Source organism: Stegodyphus dumicola, chromosome 2 (genome assembly GCF_044657685.1).
Source record: "Stegodyphus dumicola isolate Sdum_Otavi_A_Nest chromosome 2, ASM4465768v1".
NCBI classification, from domain to species: Eukaryota; Metazoa; Arthropoda; class Arachnida; order Araneae; family Eresidae; genus Stegodyphus; species Stegodyphus dumicola.
In genome coordinates this window covers 198,523,834-198,549,929 of record NC_140769.1, presented here as the reverse complement: position 1 = coordinate 198,549,929, position 26,096 = coordinate 198,523,834, and the positions used below count along the sequence as shown (strand labels likewise).

Below are 26,096 nucleotides of genomic sequence, written 5' to 3'. Positions count from 1 at the left end.
AAAGACTTAAAAATTTTAAAGAATTCTTCTCAGTTTATTTTACATTTTCCTGTTACTTCAAAATATTTTTTGGTATGTTTATATGGAAGTATTCTACTGCTTTACAAAATAAATTTAAACTTCATTATTTTTTTCTGAGAAGGAGTTTTTATGGCTAACTATTATAAGATTAGTATATTATTTTAAGTGAATATAAATTAATTCATTTCCTAACTATTAAAAATTAATTTATAAACATCTTTTCACTTGAAGCTACTAAATTTCTCTCCTCCTCCTCTCCACAAAAAATTACCATTGGAAATCCAATTCTAGAAGTTTCTAAGTTTGATTTACTCAATGTTTTCAAAATCTGACACCTTTTATTTTCATCATGAATATCAATATATGAAGAATAAATAAATAAATAATAAACTACAACATATAACATTCAAATTCATGATGAACTTTAAAGAAATACTTTTTTTATTGTTTGTTAGAAAGTATGAAATATACAACAGTAAAATACATTACTCATAAAAATTACACCTATATACCAGACAAACAAACAAACAAAAAAATACAATAAAAGGAAAAAAAAGTTATTTGCAATTAGTATTTCCTCTTGGCTCACTGAGCACAGCTCAGTTTTTTTCCTGGCAGGAACACTAAATCATGAGCAGTTTGTATTTCAAATTCATTTTCTCTAGATACCTAATTAAATATTCTGATAGAGGTCTTCCATTTAAAAATAAACTTTAGCGCTATTACAACTTACAAATATGAGCTTTATGATCATCATTTTGTGTTTTAGCTCTAACCAGAGCTTGTTAGACCAAATATTAAAACAATTATACATAAAGTAATTAACGTCAATTAGAATTTTTTGTTGAAAGTGACGCTACTAAACTTTTCCATGAACCTCCAGCAGACTGGTATGCCAATACTCCACTTGTGATCGTAACTACGTATAATGGGATGAATGATGCTACATATAAGCGTTGTTGATTCAATAAAGTCTGAAAAGAATAAGAATATGAACATTATATTTCCAATGAAAATATTACGGAGAGGAAAAAAAAAAGAAAAGGAAATGGAAAAAATTCTGATTTATATATCTGAAATATGCAAGTTCAGTTTTTTTTTATTACAGACTTTATTTAATATTACTTCGGATGACCTGAATAGTAATTACAATTGATCAATAAATTTTATTATCAATATTAATCACTATTGTGTAAAAGTAATTGAAATGAAAATTTAATTTTGATATTGCAGCATTATGTAAATATTCATACTCAAATAAAAGAAACAAGACACAAAAAAATGGGTTCAATTTATATCTTTAAAATCAGTAAATAAGGTTGCAAACACTTCAATTTAACTTACATACTATAAAAATATTTTCAAAATAGGAAAGAATTTATAGCTGATCACTTAAGAGTTTCAAGTAAGGATTTTTATACAACTTACCATACATGAAACCACAAGATGGGAGAGACAGACAAAGGTAATTTTTCCATAGCTACGATTATCCCATGCATGAAAAAATATGACACCCCAGAAGGTGTGAAGTAATGTAAACGCTAGAGTAGTGAATGCTAAAAAGGAAAAAGTTTATACTAAACTTCAAACAACATAGAATTCTGATATTTTCAGTAACACAAGACCTTATATGTCTCAGTTTAAGCATGGAAAGCTAACTAAAAAATAAAATTGTTGTGTATTGCTGTTTATATATATATATTTATTTATAAAAACAATTATTCTGAAATTAGAAAGAGTGATAATCATTTTCTAGACAATCATGAATATGTTATTTTGATAATCTAATAGACCAAAATACTTATGAATGAACAATTTAATGAAAATATTTTTGAGTACTTAACAATACAATTTTAATTCTTTATAGAGATGAAATAAATCTTAAATTCCAGAACTTTGTCTTATTGTTGATGACAATGATACATAGCCACTGATTCCAGCAATGTAAATGTTATCAGTATTCTTCTTGAGCAACAGATATATTGAAAAATATTAGAATGCTCTTCAGCACTATATTAATTACTTATTGTTATGTATTACGATTTTTCAAAATATACTTTTGACAATGCATTGATTTTTTTAAACTGCACTGTATTTAATTTTTAAGTGACATTTAATTATTAGATAATTCCCTAACAATGGAAATTTAATTATGAACTTAATATAACACAAAAAAAGATGGATCTGATTTTAAATTGCTATATTACTTCATTACAGGAAAAAAGAATAAATACAGAGAAAAAGGCATTTCAAAAACTAATCCATTAAAACTTGTCTCATATTCAATTCAGAATAAACATATGCAAATCCCAAAAAAAGCACAATAAAAAAACCAGAAGCACACTGGCAAACAGCAAGAAAAACAGGGCAAAAGAAATAAAAAAGAAAAAAAAAAGAAGAAAAAGAGATTTGCATCTTTCACTGCATCATCATCATCAGGAGGTTGGTGCAACAAAAGAAGTAAACAAACAGCCTTTTTTCTGAACCAACAAAGAGACATTAAAGTTTAAAACATAAAATAATCTTGGATAAACAATAAAACTAATCTGTGTCTTATTCAGTCACATGCCAAAGTCTGCAGTGTAAAAAAACTGCAAAATTATAGCATCAAAAACATAAACTAAAATCAAAACATACAAATATAAGCAATACAACAATTGAAAAAACAAAAACATATGTAAACTTTGAATCCATACAGGTTAATTATGGTGCAAAAATTCTTCACTTTAATTCAAATTTATGCCAGTTAATAGGAACTTCTTTCAGATTTCAGCACTTCTGCACATGGAAATTAAGTACTTTTAAGGACCATCATTGAAAAAAAAATAAGGACATATCAAACAAATAGGAACTGAATGCACTAAAGTAATTATCTACACTTGAACTTTACTTTTGTAATTTGTAAGAATAAATTAAATCTGTAAATAGGATACGATTATTTAACATAATCTAATATTTAACTAAATTATAAAGTAAATTCAAGAATAAAATTAACTTTATAATGTTTTTGAATAAGCATTAAATTATAAAATTTCTTGAAACATTTATATTTTACACTTATAATAGTTGCACATATTTTAAAGAAGAATAGTGTCTTTTTATTTAAACTTTACAAACAGCTTTATATTGATTTTTTTCTTTTATGCTTAATTTCATCATGTACTCGCTCAGTCCAGGGACAAATGCAAATTTTATATCAAGTGGAATAAGTTAAACTTTGAAGTAAAATAATATTCAACATGACTCATAACATTGGTTATTGCCACTGCAGTAGGTTACTCAGAGACAGAGAGCCACTGATCAGAACAGATGTGAATGCCTGACACTGGTTAAGTGTTGAAAGTAAGTTGCACTTTGTATGACCCAGCTAGTGTCATAGCTTTGTGTAGATTTGCTGAAGTTGTAACCCAGTTAATATACAGTATTTAATATAAAGTTCCAATATGCTACTGAAGTACTAGAGATGATAGGTTGTTTTGTATTACTTTAAGTCTCTTTAGCTATAAGGAATAAATTTTCATGTTAATTTTTACATTTTTGTGTTGTATCTTGCATACACAATAAGGATTAAAGAAAGGAGATAACTCATCTTAACATAAGAGATAACTTCTAAGGGTGAGCAGTTAGTTGCAAATAATTATGTAGTTAGGCTGCTATCATACATCCATTTGTTTCAGAAGAACAACTGTTTGGAACAATTTTTCTACTTTGTCACGATAGCCAATCACCACAGATCACTTTGAGGTTAACATCTAAAGGGTAAACTAGTTCTCATTACAAACAAGCTGATGGCTGATTGGTTGAAAACAAACAACTTGCACTTTTTTTTTTCGAAAGAAAGGGAAAAAAATGCTTTCTTTTAAAAGTAAACCAGCTAGAAAAATTGTCCGAAACAATTGTTCATATGAAACAAATGAATGTGTGATATGGGCCATGGTTAAAATAACAATTTTTTCTATTTTTTAAAGATATCCATTAAAAAGCACTCAGAACATTTAACAGCAGTTATAATTTGTGATACTGACTCTAAAATGATATTAGTATAACTACACATTAAAAGCAATACAAAATTTACATTTTGTAGCAACAACAAACATAGAAATATTTATAGGTGTCTTTTGACCTTGAAAATTTTCCAGATATTTTAGCTAATTATCATAGATTTCCTTCTCTTTAACATCTTTTCTAAGTTTGTTTCGATAAACAAATCAAGGTTCTTATGAGTTTCTTCTTCCTCTCCTAACTTGTTAATATTTCAGCAATGCATCTTTAAAAAATAATTTTTTTCTCTCTTTATGAAACTAATTTCTTTTTCAATGAATTTCCCCTTCATTTTAGAATTTTCAGATTTAATTATACATTTTTGTTATTCTAAGGAACTGCTTGTAGTTAGAATGTATAGGAGACACTGCTAATTTTATTTCTTTAATAATATGAGTTTTGAAAATGAATATGAAATGATATAAAGCCAAGACTGTCCATGAAACCAGCGTGGCCAGAATTTTTAGAATTTAATGAAGCACCGAGCAACAAAATTTAGGGCAGGTACTGAGGTATATATGGTGCACTGAGACATGTACGATTAATCTTTTAATTGTCAAATTTAAATTTCTTTGTTTTCTTTGATGTTTATGTCAAGTGGAAAGATAAGAAAATAAAAGGAAGATAAACATATTAAGAGAAAGACTTCTAGGATCAAAGGGAGAAAATTCAAATAATTTTCTTATCTCTGTCCTTCCAAAAATTTCCAAAAGATAAGTAATTCATCACAAATTTCCTATAAAACACATCCACTATGTGTTAATACCATGAAGACGCTTTTCATTTCGTCACACTGTTTTGGAAATTGTACATCAAGTCTTGCCTTCAAAATAACAATCTATAAATTCTGCCTTTAGACCTTCCAAAGTGCAAGGTCTAAAATCCGAAGAAAAAAAAAATTATCCCTACTACCTTAATAAGAGCAAAAAAGTCAAAAACCTTTTTAGAAAATATTCAAAAAAGAGAAAGTTTAAGTGAATTTTCAAATGAAAACTGATATAAATTTTAATATTCTGAAACAATTATATGGGAAACTCTTAACACGAAAAAATATTTAAACAAGTAATGTAAAAAAAAAAAATTTTTTTAAGTCAATTCCTATTTAGGTCAACAAAGAAAAATTTTATTTTAGTTACTTTTTATTAAAATTTTTTCGTTTCTAATTTATGAAGCTGATGGGGGTCTATAATTTCTTATTTTATCCATCTCTTGTAATGTTTCATTGTTTAATTACTTCAATATGTGAAATTGTTGTAATTACTTCAATATTATGACTTTAATATGTGAAAAAACTGTATTAATATCAAGCGTCATCTACTACAAGTGTAAAAAAATGTATCTGAACTTGAGTGGCTCAATAAAAAGTATTTTATTAACAATTCAAAATTTGAACAAGATATGCATTCAAAAACAATGTTAACAGAAATATTATGAACAAAAGTTAATATCTTTTAGTAAAACAAGTTTAATCCTGCATTATTCACTTACCCCCGTCCCAGAAAAAGTATTCCACAAAATTGCTCTACCCAATTAATTTGGATTTACTGCATAACAGAATATAAATATGTTTTTTACAGAAGTCCATAAAAGTATCAATCATGTCAGCAGCAATTCACCAATATGAACACTGCTTACTTTTAACCGTTTGACTGCTATACGGCGCAAAAACGCTGCGTTCATTTGTCTCAAAAACCATGATGCAGTTAGTTATTTTAGAATACACTCGTGTTACAAAGTACGCGTGAGGTCAGACTACGTATGTTCACACCCACGGAGCAACAAAGACACACTGAAACTTGCAGCGCAGTTGCGGTTTTCGAGGCAAATGAACACAGCGCTTTTGCACCACATAGCAGTCAAACGGTTAAACTTTTTTCTTTCTCAATATTAAAAATGGATTATTAGATATGTTGATTTTTTTAATATTTACAAAAATAATCCAGTAAAGTTTAGCTAGACAATATAAAAGTTTATACTTTATATTACAGTAATTCTACAATTTAAACCAATACAGAATTTCATGAAAATAAGATTTAAGCTGGAAAATAATAATAAAAAATCTGATGTGGTCAGCATGTAACCTTCCACCAATTACATGCTTTAAATAACAACAAGTTTTAAGTAAAATATCAGTTCTAGTTGAACACTTAACAACTGGTTTCCTAAATTTATATCAGCATAATCTTTACTTCTTTTTATTAAAAATTGCTTTGTGTTGAGCAGCTGAATAACATAGTTTAACTAATTTTTAATTAAAGAAAATTAATCATTTATAATATATTTAAAATTAATACTTTGAGATACGATAGTTTAAATTTTTTTCTATATTATTTCTTAAGTATCAACAAATATAAGTTCATTTTGATCTGCATGCTGTCCCCAGGATATTTAGATATCAGTAAACATTGCTCATTAGTTTTTGAAATTATAGCTAAATAGACTACCATGCGTTCGAGGATCACTCAGAAGTAAAACAATAGGCGTTTTCAAATTTGCTCTTGTGCCTCATTATCAACAATAATGTAAGACAATAAAAAGTCCAATATTTGATAATATACCTGCATTACAAGAGTTTTGAAGTTCTGTAAACGAAACGCTGTTATAAAAAATCATTCTCTTCTATGGATTGATAAATATAAATATCATGTCTATATACAAAATAAATTGCCCTAATATGTGTCGCATTATTTAAGAGTAAGTTTTTATTATAGCAATTCTACGAGGGCCATCCAGGAAGTAGATTACGTTTCCGTCTGTGTCCGCTAGGGGCGGGGCTAGCGCGGCCATCTTGGGGTCAGAGCGTTGCGCAGCTCAGTCTGCATCTAGCCGTGCTAGTGAGAGGTTCGTGCTGTGCTCCGTTCAAATACTGTGACGGTTTGAAATGTCTGCGTTAATTGAAAATCCCACGAGCTGCGCTCAGTAATAAGGTTTCTGACTGCAAAAAACTGTAAACCGATAGAAATCTATCGGCAGCTTCGTGAAGTGTATGGGGACAACATTATCACTGAAGGTGGAGTGCGTCAGTGGGTCATAAGATTTCAAAATGGCCGAACCAATGTTCACGACGAAGATCGAAGTGGGAGACCCAGCATAGTGACCGCCGAACTTCTCAAAAAAGTCGATGCTAAAGTCCGTGAAAATCGAAATTTCACAATAACGGAACTTTCTTTGAGTTTTCCACAAATTTCGCGAAGTTTGTTGCACGAAATCATCAGCAAAAAGCTTGGTTACCACTGCAAGATGGAAGGTAAGAAGAGGTAACGAGGTGGTTGAAGGCGCAGGCGGCCGAATTTTTCGACGAAGGAATTTCCAAGCTCGTACATCGCTACGATAAATGCCTTAATTTGTATGGTGACTATGTAGAAAAGTAGTATTTGAGTGTGGCTTTCATCTGTATATAATAAAATTTGTTTCCTATACTTTGTTTATTTTTTTATTCCAAAACGTAATCTACTTTCTGGATAGCCCTCGTACATTTGTCTATGGAAATCAGTTAAAAGTTTTATGCAAAATACCACTTATAAGTAATTTAAATAACAATGCTGAGATGTCTTGTATTATATATCATATTTTTTCATGAAATTCTGTTTAGAACTTCAAATAAAGTATCACCTCTGATTTCTCAATTTTTGCTGAAATCTAATATATTGTTCTCATTGATAGCAAAGTCTTAGATATTAAAACTGAAAAGTTTGGGATTACATTTTACAGTTTTTTTATTAGTTATGAGCTTCAAGTAAAGTGCCATTTCCGAATGTCCATTTAAAGACTCGTGTATTTCTGTTAAAGTACTAGTCCAATTTTATCCAAAATCTAATCAATCAAAATACAATGATGAATGCAGAAAGCTTAAATATGGAAAAAAGAAATTTTTGGAAGTTTGATATAAAAATTATCATGCAAGAAAAAAATCATCACATACATACATACATTATAAAAATGTGTTGTGGGGATCCTAATTTATGCTTATTTGCTGAAAACCCATTATCAAATTTTTTCACTGAAAACATCTGCCTTATTTATGCATATAGGTTGGCAAGAGGTAAAAAATATAGGCTTTTGTTAAATAATAATATAAACATATATACCATTTCTTTACGAAGCGTAAAAAAAAAATTTAAATATATATTTAGCTCTTAATGAAATTTCCATACGTTTTATTTAAAAAAACTATTTTAAAAAATACGTTTAAAAGAAATATAAGCTATATCTTACAATCATGAAAAATAATACATAAATAAATCAAAACTCATCTTACCTGATGTAAGGAAGAAAAAATGAGAATCTCCATACAGTCCAACAGTGCCTGGACCTACAGAATCAGCCAATACATTGATTAAGGAAAAGAGGCCGCTCATTAAACCGAATCCCAAACCAGCAACTGAAATGATATGTAGACAATTACTATATCTTTAATTGAATTAATAAATGTGAATGCATAAAACTTATGAAAGCTTTTAAATACATAGAATAAATTTAGCACAGCCATCTCCATTACATCTATAAAATGTCAAATGACTGCAAGTATCTAATCTTGCTACTGAAGCCACAATCAAATCAATCTTTAATTAATTACTTACTTACAGTACAAACCTAAGATACCACCTACTGAGATGTTGAGTTAAACATTTTTGGCCTAATCACAAAGTCAGTGGTGAGTTTTTATGGGGCCTAAATCAAAAAGTACCTAAGTTTATTTTGAATGTAATAAAAATTTTTTTGTTTCAGCAATTCCTAAAAAATGAGAGATGTAAATGAAAATTGGCATATGCTAAATTTTGTTTTTACAGTGAAATTTCGGCTCTAAAAACATTTGAAATGCTGCAACAAGTTTTAGAGAATTTGTCAAAAACAGCAGCTTTTAAGTGATGAATAGATTTAAGAAAAGCAGAGAATAGATGATTTAAATATGTAGGATATTACTGAATAAGTTATTATATTATATATGATCCTAACGAATAATTCTATAAGATTACTTTAGCATGCCACTTCTCAAAACTGCACTTTTTTGGAAAATAGCATGTTCAAGTGTCCCAGGAGATGCTTTTTTACAAAGCGGGTCCTTTTAAAATGCATTATAATCAATGATGAAACAGGAATCTATATTTTTGACAAAGAAACAGCTCAACATTCAAATGAATGCAAGATTAAAAAGACCATTATCAAAGTTAGCGAAAAACAAAGACAATGTTGATATTTCCTCCAACTATCATGATATTTTGCATCATTAATTTCTACCACCAGACCAAACTGTTAACTCTTTCACATCGAGAGACGACCAGATCTGTTTTCATCAAACATCGAAAATGCCCGTGTTTACGAATTTGTCTTGGAATAGTTTTCCTTTCCCCCTGCCTAGTAGATAGCTACAGCATTAACAATAACCTACTTAAGTGAAATGAAGTGAAATGCTTCTCTCTTGGGGGTTTTTCTGCGGTTTCATCCATTGTGTGCAGTTTCACCTTAGGGTCGGATTGCACCTGCGAACGTTAACAGCTTTCCGTATGTCTCCTTTAGTTGCTTCAAAAAAAAGGATTGACATGTCTCTTAACAACTATCGAAACCAATGAGCCATACACTAACGTGGAGGGGGAAAGCACTAGGTAGAAAATAAACAAGGCGTTGGGGCGGTTTGCCGTTGCCTGAATGAACGGGCGTTATGGGCGACTTCGATGCGAAAGAGTTAACAAAGAATATTATTTGAGTAATTTCAGCATTTGCTTGAATCAATTTTTCAGAAAATTGCCTGAATTGTGAAAGAACTTTCAGATTTTACACCATGATAATGCACTGCTTACAGTGCTACTGTTATGCATAAATATTTGGCCAAAAATTCAACAAACATAGCTCAGCAAATTCCACAATCACCTGATACAGAATTTTTATTTTATTTATTTACTTATTTATTTTTATTAATATAATAAAAGAAAATTCACTGGAAGTTCTGATGGGATTTTATAAAAATGTCAAAACACGTTTCAAGGATTTGAAAAAATGTTGCCATAAGTGCACTGCAGTTGGAAATGATTACTTTCAAATGTATGTAATAAATATTGACCATAAATTAAAACTGTATATTTTATAGAATCATTCCTAACACTTTACCAAAAGAATACAACTGAAACAATATCCTCTTCAAGAACATTCAAAAGCTGCTACTTTAATACATGTATGTCCGACAGCTCAAACAAAATCCAGATGTCTGCATAAATCTCTTTCCATTGCTTACAATGTAATTGTATACATGTTAATTAGAATTTATATTAATAATAACCTCTTATTAAGAACATTTTAATTAAAATTACATGAATAACCACCACAAATTAAGTAGACTATTATTTTCTACAGGAAAATAAGAGAGCAGCTAGCAAAATTTTATTGTGACTGTGCAAAAATATTAAAAGTTAAAGGAAATTATAAACACAAAAATTTTTATTCCATAATAATAATATCAATCCATGCATAAGCAAAATTAATTTATTCCATAAGTAACAAGGCATTTTGACTTCTATAAAAGGGCATTTCTATTTTATTCCTTCACCACAGTAATTTGTTTAGCTGTAAATACATAATATATCATACAAAGGCTATTTATCTATATGGACAGATATTTTCATGGGACTTTTGGTTAAGGTACATTTAAGGGTGCCCCTTGGATTATTGTGAAGTTGTTTCATTTATCATCAAGTTGTTTCATTTATGGTAGTCTGAGTAGTTTGTTATAGAAACCCTATTATCACATGATTGGATGCAGTGAATTTTACTGATAGGAAACTATTTGTTGGATGTCAGTTAGGAAGAACAGCTCGTATTGTATACTGTGCATTATAAAATGGCTGCCGGTGGTAAAGTAGGTGTTTGGTAATATAAAACAAAAGAGCGGAAGTTTTTTTTTTTTTTTTTTTAAGTGGTTGAGGACAGAAGATGTAATTCATTCTTGGATGTAATTCAACAGAATTATAAGTGTCCTGTTTGTACGAAGAAAAAGCATATGGTCGAACATAAAGATTGTTCAGATGGCTTTGAATGGGTCTGTTGCAAGAGAGATTCAAATGTTCACCATATAAAGTGTTCCATTATAAAGAAAGCATGGTTTGAGGAAAGTTTTTTGTTAAGGAATTTTGTGTGCCACGGACTGAAGACATAGAAATTTCTAAATAAGGTAGATGAATATTTCCTTTGTGTAGTGCTTAGATGATATAAGATGAATTTCCTTTTTAATGTTATTTCCTTGTTTGGTTTAGAATGTAGATTATTGGTTGGTTGGTTGATTTTTAATGGCACAAAACCTCGAGGGTTATTATGCGCCAGACAAGTGGTGAATAAAATAAAAGATGCACAAACGGCACAAAACCTCGAGGGTTATTATGCGCCAGACAAGTGGTGAATAAAATAAAAGATGCACAAACACACTGTATCAAATGAATTGATGAAATGAACCTGAAATGCTGATGAAGGCATGCAAAATTGACTTGAAAAAGAGAGAGATTATTGAGAAATGCTCTAGCAACATGTAGAGCAGGATAAAAGGAAAATAACTTCAAATCATATGGTAAAAAGAAACGTCTTTTAAAAATCTTATGAGGTTGATGTGTGGGTTTCTTCCAATGAGATCTGTTAACATTCGTTGCGTTAAAATGATAATCACATTTTTGACTAAAAGTACGGCAGCAGGTTAAAATGTGATTAACTAAAATGGGAACGTTGCAAGTGCCACAAATAGGCTCATTATCTCCTTTCAAGAGATACTGATGTGTCAATCTGCAGTGACCAATTCGTAGGCGAGTCAGCAGTACATCTTCCTTTTGACTCCCTCTCGGCTCCCAATACTCCAAATTGGATTTTACCTGCCTTAATTTGTACAAAGTCTGGCATTCTCAGAGTTCTTGTCACCTGGACAAGATCTTTGATCTGATGTAATTCTGTATGTCTATAAAAAGGACATCATTTTCAGTGGTAACATCAGCAGATTTTGCTACAACATCAGCAAGTTCATTGCCTCTGATACCAGTATGTCCAGGCACCCAGCAGTACGCAATAGAATAACCTGCGTTTCTCAAACGGAGGTGTGCCTTTAAAATTTCTAAGACCAAAAGGTGACCAGTATTTGTAATTATTAAAACAAGAGCACTTAGAGAGTCAGAGTAGATGATGAACTTTCTGTTATTCTGCTTAGAAATAAAGGAATTCAAAATGGCAAAAGTTTCTGCAGTAAAGACAGATGCAGCTGTAGCTTATTGAGATTATATATATACATATTGGCTCTAAAGTAGAATTGTGTACTTATTTGACTTTTTAAGTGAAAATAGATCGATGTGTACATGGACAAAGTCAAGAGAGTGTGCAATGCCAATATTGTGCAATTCTCCAATTTTTTTTTTAAAGTGAAAATAGGTTGATTTGTACATGGACACCGAGTTTGTGCAATTCTTTGACTTGTTATTTTGGGTTTGTGTAGCAGTAATTTTTGACACCAAAATCGCCACTACGCAAAGCCAAAATAACAAGTAAAAAAACTGCACAAACTTGATGTTCATGTACCGCCAAAGATTACAAAGGGGCACCCGAAAATCTATTTTTACCAAACTTTCTAACAGCAACTGGCTCACATGGGGAAAGTATGAAAATGCCCATTAAGCCATATCATAGTTGCTAACCTTAAATATAAAAAGCAGGAAAATTCTCCCTTCCCCCAAAGCTAACACACAAAAAAATTGAGTTTCTGGGAAATTTTTCATGCTGTGCAATGGCATCATTCCAAACTGTCTTACAATGCTTTATAATGTATGATTCAAGTTCTTCTACAATCTATATACAATTCTGATATAAAATCTATTGATATTTAACAAGATACTCTAAATTTTTATGTTCACAGGTTAATTTCATTTTATAATTTTCTTACACTGTTAAACTGAGAAAATCCTAATTAGGAAAAGTTTATCAAAGTACTTTTAAACACAATGAAAATAAAATTAATAATTAACATATATGCTATTATGTAAAAAACTTAGTAATGTAGCACATATTGATGTAAAACAAAATTAGATACAAATATTTATTGATTTAAATATTATTTGAATCTTCAAATAAAGTTCAACAGTCACAGATTAAGACAATTCAGATAAACGTAATACGAAAAATTATGCTGAGTATCTATCATTAGAAGTGGAAGAATGAAATTTTCATGATGTTCCAGTAACTCAAAACATTTTATTTATTGTTGAAAAACATTTTGATTAGTAATGGCTAAAAGTTAGAATTCAAAAAATTTGGTGATCTATCAGAAGACTGGGAGATGTGTTGAAAACTGCAGAGTTGGCAGTTATGCCACATGTTTGCTGAAATTTGAATCTAGATCAAGCTACTAATATCCATCAGTCTTATCTACTTGATCGCCGATAGATCTCTTAATAACTTACTTTCAATCTAATTACTGAACAGTACATTCAGTGAGTTCAGCTTCTCATTACCTTCAAGTTGTGAGACTACTTATCATTGCATCAACCCTTGTTCAGCTAGTTATTTCAGTTTCTAATAAAAAATGTGCTTTCATTCTGGCTAAATTTTATCGAATCTGAGGGACTAAATGAGCATTTTCATCATCTCACATATTTTTTAACAGTTATATATTGTTGTACTTCGATGAAAAATTTAATATTAAATTAGTTTTCCAAAAAATGGAGATACGAGTGCATGATGTGTGCGACATATAAAATTCAGAAACTTATAAATAAAGACTTATTTGAGGATGAAGCTTTAATAGATCGCGTTCATAGACAATAATATGACTTTGATGGACAATAATATGAAAATATATCACAATCAAAACTGATCAAAAATCATGTCAACAATTTATATAGCATTAGCTTTCTGAAGGAAAAAAGAAGAAAAATTCAATAACAAAGTAAGACTTACCATAGGCTAATGTGCTTCTGTTACTGGACACAACAGCACCATCTGCGCCAACTTCTTGGACTTTTTTAAGACCAACTTCAGCTTTCCTAAACAACACAGAAACACAAGATAACATTTTTAAGAGGCATACAATGAAAATTAAGCTTCCAGATAAAACAAGACAAAAATGCATTCATGCCTAAATAAATCTGCTAAAATTAAGGAATGAAAAAAGGTATGGAATGACACAAAATTCTTTTGTAGTTATAAACATGATATATTCTAACATACTGTATGTGAGTTCTTACTGTCAAATGTAAATTTCAAAAAAAGCATATTAAAACAAAAACACACTGTAGCTTTAACATTTCAAAATAAAATATAAAAAAGTAAAAATAATAATAATAATAATAAAATTATAAACTAACAGATTCCAAGCTTGAACAAAAGCTAATTTTTCACTAAAAAAAATTAAATACTAATTGCTTATTTACTACATAGCAGTATTTAGTTAATCACTTGCTTTAAAATTTAAAAAAAAATTTGCTTCCTTCCTAGAAATAGGAACTGATTTCTTTCACATGATCATGAATTAAAGTAGCAAAAACTTTTTTTGCTACAATTAACTTAGTTCAAAATAACCTTTTCATTTTGACTAAGAATTTATTGATTTCAAGTTAGGACCAATACATATTTTTATCAGTGCAATATATTTTTGAACAAAATTTTATTTTAATCATTTCTTACTCCTCTCTTCCACTTAATTGGAAACTTATTAAAACTAAATTCATAACCCAACTACTGTATACATGAAATGGATGTAAACTCACTTTAAAAAATGTGAGCCACATAAGCATGGGAAAAGGTCTTATGTTAAAAGATGGATATTGTGTATGTGCATTTCCATGCAAAACATTTTTGTAGCAATAATTGGCTTTCTTGATTTTCCAAATTTGACCGATTAATTTTATTTTCCTTAGTTTTTTATTATTTTATTTATTTATTTAATGGAACACAACAGATTTGTCTCTTAAACCTAAACCAGAGTTCTCATCTCTTTTCCAAATGTGATTGTATCTTCTATCTGGGCAGGTTATTTTTATTAGGCTGTTTTTAAGTTTTTTTTAATTTTTTTTTATTTTCCAGCGTATGCTTTTTACCTGTCATAAACGGTATTAAATATCATTGCAAGTAAGGGTTAAAAAATTCTATAGTCTGCTGGAAAGAAATTTTACTTTAACAAGCACATATTAATCAAAATGCAACAGATATGAAGAATAATAGACTTTGAATAACATGAGGAAGTATATGAAGATGGCCTCATAATTCAGCAATAGCTTTGAAAGAGGAAACTTATACAGGTTGGTAGCCAATTGTAAAATATTTCTCTCCTTATTGCTTGCTTGGAACTTCAGGATTAAATTCTTGCATCATATTATTTGAGTCAGGTTTTAGACATCATATACCAAAACACATATTAAAATTAATTAAATATATTTAAATTCTTATAAGCAATCTTTCAACATTAGCAAGGAGAGAGGGAAAATTCATACACATTTATACCTACATTAATAAAGCTCTTAAAAAAATGAAATTTAACATTTCAAAAAACAATTCTTTACAGTTTATGATTTAACAACACAACTCTACCACTCTTAGGAGTCATATTGTTTGTGGCATGTTTCTTCCTTATAAGGGGCCCACCAGCGGCCGAGCGGTAAAGTCGCTGAACACTGGTAGTTCGGTCTGAGGTTCGAATCCCGCGAACGGGCTGGCTGCATGGGCATTTTCATGCTTTTCCCCATGTGTAACGTGTATACGAGCCAGTTTCCCTTAGAAAGTCCTCCACGAAGGCATTCCTCCCTTTAGGCAGATAGCCCTCGTGTGCTTTGCCATAATTAAATACATCACACCATCCTTATAAGGAAAAGAGTTTTCTTCTCCAAGAAGAGTTATATAAGAAAAAGAGTTCAAGGACGTATATAAGGTTAATACAAAGTTAACAACTCTTGAGTTATTTAAAAAATACTTCATCCCATCAAAAATTACAATAAATTATTTTTTCATGAATGAATGCATTTTTGAATGAATAAATGTACAAAAGATGTATATTTCCCATTCTAACAATCTAATAAAAGCAAAATAATTTTTATAATTTAATAAAAATTTATCATATTAATTTTTAGATGTAGAGATTCATCATTTCAAAATATTGAGCCATATAAAAAGTGGCTTTTTTGGTACATTTTTGTACAAATTTTTTTTTTATTGAAAATCAATTTTTAATCATGTACTTATTGACCACTATTATCTATGACCTTTTGGCAATTTCGGGGTAGCTTCATAATTCCATTGGTGTAGAATTACCGGAAAAACTTGGCCAAGTGATTCTCAGCGGTGCTTCAATCAGCCAACTTTTTACCATAAAGAGAGTTTTGCAGAGACCGAAACAAATGGTAGTCAGACAGTGTAAGGTCCGGGATATGGAATGGATGCATCAAAACTTCCCAACCAAGTTCCGCCAGTTTGATCCGAGGTATCAAAGATGTGTGTGGCTGTGCATTGTCATGACAGAACAACTCTTTCTGTTGGCCAATTCTTGGTTGCTCTTTCTGGATTGCTTCATTCAAGCGGTCAAATTGTGCAGAGTATAGGACCAAATTGATGGTTTAGCCAGGTTGCAGCAGCTTATAATAGACAATTCCGAATTCTTTGACATTGAAATTTCTGGAACAGAATCGTACTAACCACTCCTGGTTCCTTTGTTTATTCATAGCATTTTCACCGTAAACATCACAAATTTTTCGGCATGTTTTTTGCCACGTTTTTACCTTTTTTACAGTAAAAAAAAACATGACATAGCACATTTCTTCAGATATTTCACTCATTTTCAAATCTATATAACATTTCACACGAGCAATACATTAGAAAACTATCTTCACAAACAATGAAAGCTGAATGTCACTTTTTAAGCACGTTTGTTTGAGACAATCGGTGAGTGTTGCTGGATGTATAGACATCAACACCATCTAATGGGGGGGGGGAACGACGAAGACTTTTTATATGACCCAATATATCTAGCCATTATTTCCATTAAAATTTATATCATGCTTAATATTGTCCTGTGATATTTATTTCATATATATGCTGTGATCTAAATCAAAATTTCCCAGCTGCTCTGCAATAACAACTAGCAACATAACATAGAACACACCAGTATCAGATATGCTTCTTAATATGTTTCAATATCAATTTCAATTCTACAATTTATTATGTAAAATTTGAAAACAGCCTAATATAAACTAAATACATACATAAATATATAAAGAAATATACCTAAGTAATTTATAAAAACAGAATCGAAATATTTCCTGAAATATCACGGAGAAAACCACTCCAAATGCCAGTTGCTTCCTTAATGGTACTACAACATTCCAAAGTATGGATGATAACAGTAGTGATAATAGCCAGAAGAAGGCTCTGTAATAAAAATATTAATACATTGTTACAAGAAGGATTAAATTTTTCTAGTGCATATTATTAAAATTTTAATTAGATGAAAAATGTTACACTAGGATTTATATTCTCTTTTTTAAAGAAAATTTCATGCACATTAAAATCTTACACAAATTTTACTTAAGTGAATTGTAAAAACTAAAATGAAGTATAGTGTACACACCAAATTTTGGATAATGATTTAATTCTCATGACCTTACCTTAGATATTCATGAACATGACCAGTGTGTAATGTGGAGCTTGTGCATGAGGCTGTGTTAGTATAATTTTCTGATGTTGTTCTTAGCAAAAATTGATTGTTGTGCACAGGAAAAGAACAAGAAGTATTTTATTTTGTTACTGTATCATATAATCCTTATTTAATCATTAAAATTTGCATTTTAAATTGTTAGTTTGTTTTCTTTTGATATGACGATAATGTCTGGCTACTTATAATGAATAGTCACATTTTGGCATTCTTTTTAACCTCTTTACTCCTGAAAATTTCCTCCAAGAAAATGAAGTTCTTCATGTTCCCATGATCTTGGAATACTGAATGCCACTGTGTGCCTGAGCACATTTTACAATTAAGCCTAACATACAATAGAAATTCCTATAAAATATGCTTTACATAAAAATATTTGGATTCTTGCATATGTTATTTAAATGCTATTTGTCATAACATAAAAAAAAGTTGTAATACTTACAACTAAAGTAAAAGTTCAAGATAAGTTAATGTGCAGTATTAATAATAATGATTATATTTAAATATTAAATTTAATTTTAATACAAATAACAGATATAATTTGAATATTTAAATATAAAAATTATTTCCATGGAAAAATGAATAAAAAACTTACTTGTTAAAATATAAGTGCTTATTGTATTCTATTTCCATAAAAAATTGTTAAGTGTGTGAAACATTTCTAAATTCTGAATGTGCAATGCTTACAATGTACATTTCACATTTGTAGAATAATAAATAATATTCATAACCTTAAGGGTAACACTTAAGAGATTCCATTTAACAAGGTTTTGCAGCATTCTGTTCCCTTTCAGCTAATCAAATATGATTAGCTGAAATGGGACATAAGCGACACTTCATGCCTATATCATGTTTGATAAGATGGGAAAATAAAGCATATCACAACTTCAACCTGAACTGATCTGAGAATGAAGAGTTCATAAATAGTTGCCAAAATCACTAACTTGCACCCAGTAAATAACTTTCACCACAGTAAACATATGGTTGCAACCAATAAACAGAAAATGGAAGTTTTAAAACAGATGAAAAATGGTGTGATTAGAGAACACATAAAAATTTTAATTTTCATATAATATGGTTTAAATAATAGAAATATTTTATTACAGTATTATAGCTACCAAAAAAACAGAAAAAGAAAAAGAGAAAAGTGACAAAAAAGAACTTTGTTTTTCAGTAGCCCAATGTTTTTTTGAATAAATATGAACCAACCAATATCATATAAAGATACACTGTTCTTTTTATATAGAAGGAGACAACGTTCTCTAACACCGTTGCTGTCGATCACACATGCACAAGACATGTTGCCATCACCTAATAGCAATCCCGTACCAGAAAGTAGTGACACATATGTTAACTAATTTTACATTAGTTGACTCTTGGTGAATTTTTGTATACCTTATTTAGCGAATGTGTTAATAAAATGCTACAGAAGAGTAATTATTTATTTACTTCATTTCTAATAACAGATAAACTGGAAATAATAATGCAATTAAATATACAGTCAAAAGTCATTAATCCGGACTCGTCGGTACTTCGGCGATTCTGGATTATCGATTTTTCCGGATTATAGATCATCAGTTTAAATCTGGTAAGATGGCATGCAGAAATTATAAAATTAAAAATATGAAACCGTAATTTATGAAATAAAGAACAATTATGATCTAAAGAGTATCAAAATTTACAAATAAAAAAGCTTAATATTTATTTGTTTACTTTATTAAAAATTTCAGTTGATCTTTGGATTATGGCAACTTGGCGATTTTTTGGCGAAAATTTGGCGACCAACTCTGCTACAGCAACCCTCTATTTTTTTTTGCCGCCATTTTGTCTTCATGAAGTAAAGACATGTTTCTTTTCTTTTTATTTACTGAACACTTTTTCCAACAATCTACTAGCCGAATTACACTTATGCTAGAAATTTTATGTAACAAAACTGCTTAGTCATGACAAATATTAACTGCAAAATTGGGAAAAAGTGCACAATCGCAAACTCCTTGCGCATATTTCAGAATAGCACATACACATAAACCACTTGCACATCAACTTATTTTTACTTAAAAAAAATCATCCCAGAATTGCACAAAAATGGCATTGCACACACTCTTAACTTTATCCATCTACACTGCTATTTTCTCATAAATTACAAAAATTTGCATGAATATGCAAAAAATTTCTGTGAATCTTTAAACTCGGTAAAAAGCACATATATGAAATTACCTTATCGCGAAAAAGTATATACCCTTTCCAAAGATGAACATTTCCACGTATAAAATAAATAAAATATCCAAAAACTTTTACCTCTAAATTATCTATTATATTATAAACGTCACCAACGAATTCATACCGCAAACATTACAAATGGTTACAAATACTTAGTGTCAAATATTTAAATTATTTCCATACACGTTCACTTCAACTGAAACGTATACCAAATTCCTACAAACATAAATTTCACAAAATAACTATCATTTAATTAAAATATCACTAAACCGTGTACACGTCGACTTATTTTTACTTTCAAAAACATCCCAAAATTGCACAAAAATGGCATTGCGCACACTCTTCACTATATCCATGTACACTGATTTTTCTCATAAATTAGAAAAATTTCACGAAAATGCATGAAAATACTCAACGTATTCTACCCAAACGTATTCCAAAATACTACAAACATATAACTCACAAAATCATGATCATTAAATTAAAATATAATTAAATTAAAAAAACACTACTTAAAATATAAATAAGCACATACATTAAATTAATAAAAATTAGATTACAATCCTAATTACTTTAAACTAAATCATTGTAGTAACAATTTTCCAATAATATCATATTAATTTATTTACTCCTTACATTTAGAACAATGCATAAAAATAATATCCTCAAATGATTAAAAATACTAACTTACCTAATCTTCAGAATCTTCATTACGTGGCACGCACACTTCCACTATTTCACACAACACACAATGAAGCTTAATACAAAATAATACAGTCAAAAGTCGTTAATCCGGACTTGTCGGGACTTCGGCAATTCCGGATTATAGATCGATAATCAGTTTAAATTTCGTAAGATGGCATGCAGAAATTCTAAAATTAAAAATATGAAACCGTAATTTATGAAATAAAGAACAATTATGATCTAAAGGGTATCAAAATTTACAAAAAAAAAGCTTAATATTTATTTACTTTATTAAACATTTCTTTCAATGTAAGTTGTTTAAGTTGCTTCGTTTTATGTGATAATACTTTCTCTTTAATTCTATAAACAGACATAATTTCTTGTTCAGTTACAAAGTTCCGCTTTTCAAGTCCCGTTAATTGCTGTGCCGAGAACACCGACTAACTTGTCAATCGAAATTTTTTCGTTTTTACTAACCTCTCTGTCACATTCTTCATGTCTTTATCCATTTTTTGCAGCAATTCCACTTTTTGTTTGTTGGACATCGAAACATACTTTCGTTTTGTAGATCCTTTGGAAGTTCCAGCATCGGAAATTCTATTTGACATAATCGAAAGTTCAAGTTTACTTTTATAAAATTGCTCTTACAGTCTGCAAAAAATAATAAGTGCGATCCAATTCGAAGATTAAGGAACAATGCCATCATTAACATTAACTGAAATAGATAATTAGATAATTTTAGCTTACACCGTACGTTATACATTAAATGCGCAGGCGAAAACGTATTCTGCACTTGCGCACACGCATATGCGCAGTAGACAAGGTCTTACGCGCACGCGTAAAATGCCTGTGCGCATGTGCCAACGCGGCGCATGCGCAGAGAGTTTTTAGCTTTGAGGTCCGGATTATAGATCATTCCAGATTATGGGTGCCCGAATTAAAGACTTTTGACTGTATAGTACTACAGTTTTCCAAATTCCCCCCCCCCTTTAAAGAACTGTAATTCGTCCATTAATGTCACATGACATATCTCATGATCTCTCATTTCCCTCACACAAAATAATGCGTAATCGGAACTGAGTACTTCTCACATTTTTACCAAAGTCCTAGGTAGTAACCTTTATCACCTCCAAAATGTCGCCAAACTACCATTTACCATATTGAAAAGATCAGCCAACATTTCTTTCAATGTAAGTTGTTTAAATTGCTTCATTTTTTATGTGATTATACTTTCTCTTTAATTCTATAAAAAGACATGATTTCTTTTTCAGTTACAAAGTTCCGCTGTTCAAGTCCTATTATTGCTGTGTCGAGAATACCGACTAATTTGTCAATCGAAATTTTTTCGTTTTCAATAACCTCAGTGTCACTTTCTTCGCTATCAGAAGCGAATTATAATGACGAGGAATTTGATTTAAATCATATCAAAGTCGGAGTACATCGAGATGAAATACTACATTTAGCAAGGAATTATAAGCCGAATAAAATAAAAACATCTGCCCTGAAGATAAGCATAGTGCTGACAGATCAACTTCCAATTCATTGTGGCGTTAAAGATAAACAAAGTTTAGATAAACAAAGGATATGCCTTTATCCATTTTTTGCAGCAATTCCACTTTTTGTTTAATGGACTTCGAAACATACTTTCGCTTTGTAGATCCTTTACATATTAGTAAATATATATCAGAAATTCTATTTGACATAATCGAAAGTTCAAGTTTACTTTTATAAAATTGCTCTAACAGTCTGCAAAAAATAATAAGTCGGATCCAATTCAAAGATTAAGGAACAACGCAATCTGCAACATTAACTGAATTAGATAATTTTAGCTTAGTTTATACCGTCCGTTATACATTAAACGCGCATTCGTAAACGTATTTTGCGCACACGCATATTCGCAGCCATAAAGGTCTTATGCGCATGCGTCTCAGCAACGCATGCGCAGAAAGTTTGTATCTTCGAGGTCCGGATTATAGATCATTCCGGATTATGGGTGTCCGAATAAACGACTTTTGACCGTATATTAAAATATATGGTACTTCCTTATTATAGCAGTCCCCAAAATTCAATTTCTAATCAACCAAGATGTAACATGACTACTTATGTTAATGCTCCGATACATTATTAAGGCTAGTTCTTTTAATAGCCACTTGTATATTTTGGCACTTTATGTATGATACAGAAACCTACAGAGATAGCATACTGCACATCAAACAATGGCATAATATGACTACTACTAAATACCAAAAGAAACTTTACTCATTTCAAATATTATGCATACAACAGATATCTATGTGTGCATCTATATGTATGCAGGTATACAAGCATATGTATGTTAAATTCACACAAAATTCTCAAAACACCCCATATATCATGTAAACTGTATTTGGAAGTTTCTTAAGAATACAATTTACTATTTAAAATAAGATTTAATTAGAATAATGAAGCAATACTTTCACAACAGCAATACCACCTTATAAATGTGCCAAATAATTCATACAGGTAAAAAATGTTGTATGTACAGTGAATCAAAAGAGTACTGGGGCATTAAAAAAAATTCCAGGAACTTGGGTATTAATGGAACCACCTTGGCGCGGTCTGGCAACATTTTACAGATGAAACCATGAAAGTTACATGTCAGGCGTATCTTCGCGCTTTTCGCAACTTTTTTCGGTACTTACGTATTAACGCAACCAGGCCAAAATTCGCATAAATTGCCAAATTTGGCGACCCTACTTACGGCAACCCTACGTGTTATACGTAGTTTTGTAAAAAGAAAAAATAACACTGGGCGTGTACTACCACAGCAATAGGTTTTCGGCGGAATTTGCCGAGAAAAGAAAGAGACTTTTTTGGTTACTGTACTTAACAGAAGCGCCGTTACCCTCATGGAAAATATTTGCGAAAATATAAAGGAAGGAAGCATCATTTATTCGGATTGCTGGAAAGGATACAATGCAAGCGAGTTCAAAAATGCTGGATTTCTACATTGAACTGTTAATCACAAATATAACTTTGTGGATCCTAACACGGGCGTTCACACACAACATGTAGAGCACAGGTGGGGCTCAGCCAAATGGCACAACAAAAAACAGAGAGGAACAGCCCGTCATCATTTTGACTCATACCTTATCAAATTTATATGGCGCCAAGCTCAAGCTGTTAATGGCGAAGACGGTTTTCAATCAGTGCTAAAAGCAATAGCCAAAAGATTTCCGCCGAAAAAATAATTCTGCAACTTATTCAAATTCGAAACCGGAAGGGTTTAATTGCTATTTTATATTTTAAAACAAAATAATATAAAATAACTGTATTAAAAATTATCTGTAATTAATAAATGTACATTTTCTTTCTATTCATACTTTTTTACTCAAACTTACAAATCGTGCCAACCTGGTTGCGATAATACGTAAGTACCCTTTTTTCCAAAAAAAAAAAAAGACTTCCAAACTATGAATATTTATCATAAATTACCAAACATTATCAACATATGAAAAGAAAACTTACTTTAGAAATTCAAAATACAAATTTTAGTTACTAAATAAGGATTATGTGATACATTAGAAAAAAAAAAAAAAAATTGTCTCCAAATCTTTGCATAATTTTGTTTAGCTACTCTTCTCTTGGGGAAAGTGCAGAATCGCTCACTGCTTTGCGTGTTTTTACGAATTCCACATACTCGGTATCCATGTACATATCGACCTATTTTCACTTAAAAAAAATCCCAGAATTGCACAAAAATGGCATTGCGCACCCCCTTGATTTTATTCATGTACACATCAACCTATTTTCACTTAAAAAGCCAAAGAAAATTGACAAAAATCCAATTCTTCTTACTCTTGTAAAAAGCGCCTATCAAATAAGTGGGCAATTCTGCACTTTAGCCCTTCTCTCCAAGTATACAGCAATCTGTTTGTTTAATTAGCATCAGCGACTAAGAAAATCCTTCGAAACTAAATTCTGTCATGTGGCAGTTAGCCTCCCTGCTCTGTGGTTGAATACTATGCTAAATCTATTATGATGAATAAATTAAACTACAGATAAATTAGATTTTCTTCGAAAAGAAATTAAGGTTAAAAAAATTTACCGGAACACTGCATCAACAAATGTAATAAAAAATTAATTTAGGGAAGACTTTTCTTTTAAAATGCCTTAAAGAAAGATTTTACATTTGGAAAAGTTGAAATTTAACATCAGGAGTTTGTTAACACATCGTGAAGAAATTCTGATATATTTTATGACATAATTAAAAAAAAAAAGTTTTTCTTTAAAATCTCGAAAAATAGGAGAGAAAAACAAGTAATTAGATTGAAATATTACTTATAATGATTTATATAGAAACAATATAAAATTATTCACATAAAAGAGGAAAGTGCATTAGAACTACTGATCAATCTTTTTAAATGTATATCTTGGCTACAATGAAACATTCCTGATAGTAAAGAATACAGCTTCTTAACATTAGACGGTAAGCAACTAAGCATATGATTAACAAAATGATTGACAGATGAAATTGACAATCCACACATTATACAAATCAGTTAAATTATTTCACAGAAATATAAAATGAACTCGGCTCTTTGCTGTAATTGTGGGAAATGTTTAGAATAATTTCAAAGATAGATACAGAAAAATATAAACACAATTTAACAACATATATGACACAGTAGTTAGAATGATTTTATAAAATTATGCAGCTACATACGCTGATATTAATATAATTATTCGAATAGGATCCTTAGCTATAGTTATAGCTAGCATTGCTGCTGATGGTCCAAACGCAATCATAGCACAGCCAAAAAACTCCATGACAGTCATTTTTGCGGTCTATTTTAAAGCTCAATGGAAAAATAGATAGAAATTAAAAATGATATTTTAATAGATTTAATACACAAGCATATTGTTCAATGAATAATTATAAGTTTCAAGAATGAAAATAACACTTATAAATATAAAACAGTTGTAACATTTATTTTCTTATCAGCTGACATAAGCATGAAAGCATGAAAGCATCAACACACTCTCAATAGAGAATTTCCCTTTACTTTAAACTGTTGCCATTCCGTTCTTACTTTTTATTGCACATTTAAAACAAAGAACTTGCGGTTAAGAGTAAGTTTTGAGAATTACGAATGCTGTCTTTTGACAATAGATGGCGCTGACCGTTGCCCTGGATTTCTGACGTCAGAATTATGTGTTGCTATCTTTGGCGAAGTTTTCGCTCATGTTAAAATACAAGCTCTTGGCGCCATATTTTATTATGAATTTGTGCAACGTAACAAAATATTTGCAAGTAAAACAAACGTGACAGTATAAGAAACGCATTCTGGTAAGTAAGGATTCTTTTTATTCGGGGTTAGTATTTTTATATTGTCCATATTACGTACTTTTCATCAAAATTTTTTAATTATATTAATTCGAATAAATAAAACTTTTATGGTGAGTAAAGATCGTTTGGCCTAGCATGTGTGTTCAA

General features: G+C 30.2%; 1 protein-coding gene across 1 annotated transcript; it reads right to left on the bottom strand.

Moving 5' to 3' along the window:
- Window positions 1-439: 439 nt before the first annotated feature.
- On the bottom strand, window positions 440-25,667 carry aph-1 (gamma-secretase subunit Aph-1). The gene is made up of 6 exons (XM_035353481.2): window positions 25,326-25,667; window positions 17,293-17,436; window positions 13,978-14,063; window positions 8,321-8,443; window positions 1,450-1,577; window positions 440-995 (listed from the first exon to the last, which is right to left on the bottom strand). The coding sequence occupies exons 1-6, from the start codon at window positions 25,436-25,438 to the stop codon at window positions 849-851; spliced, it is 741 nt and encodes a 246-aa protein (XP_035209372.1). The 5' UTR covers window positions 25,439-25,667; the 3' UTR covers window positions 440-848.
- Between the last annotated feature and the right edge of the window lie 429 nt (window positions 25,668-26,096).

What these genes read in the sequence shown, in the direction of transcription:
- aph-1 (XM_035353481.2), bottom strand. Translation starts at nt 25,438, where the DNA reads ATGACTGTCATGGAGTTTTTTGGCTGTGCTATGATTGCGTTTGGACCA. An exon ending in ATAATTATATTAATATCAGC is followed by an intron (nt 17,437 to 25,325) that starts GTATGTAGCTGC and finishes TTTTTATTACAG; the next exon opens with AGCCTTCTTCTGGCTATTAT. An exon ending in ATCTTGTGGTTTCATGTATG is followed by an intron (nt 996 to 1,449) that starts GTAAGTTGTATA and finishes TATTCTTTTCAG; the next exon opens with ACTTTATTGAATCAACAACG.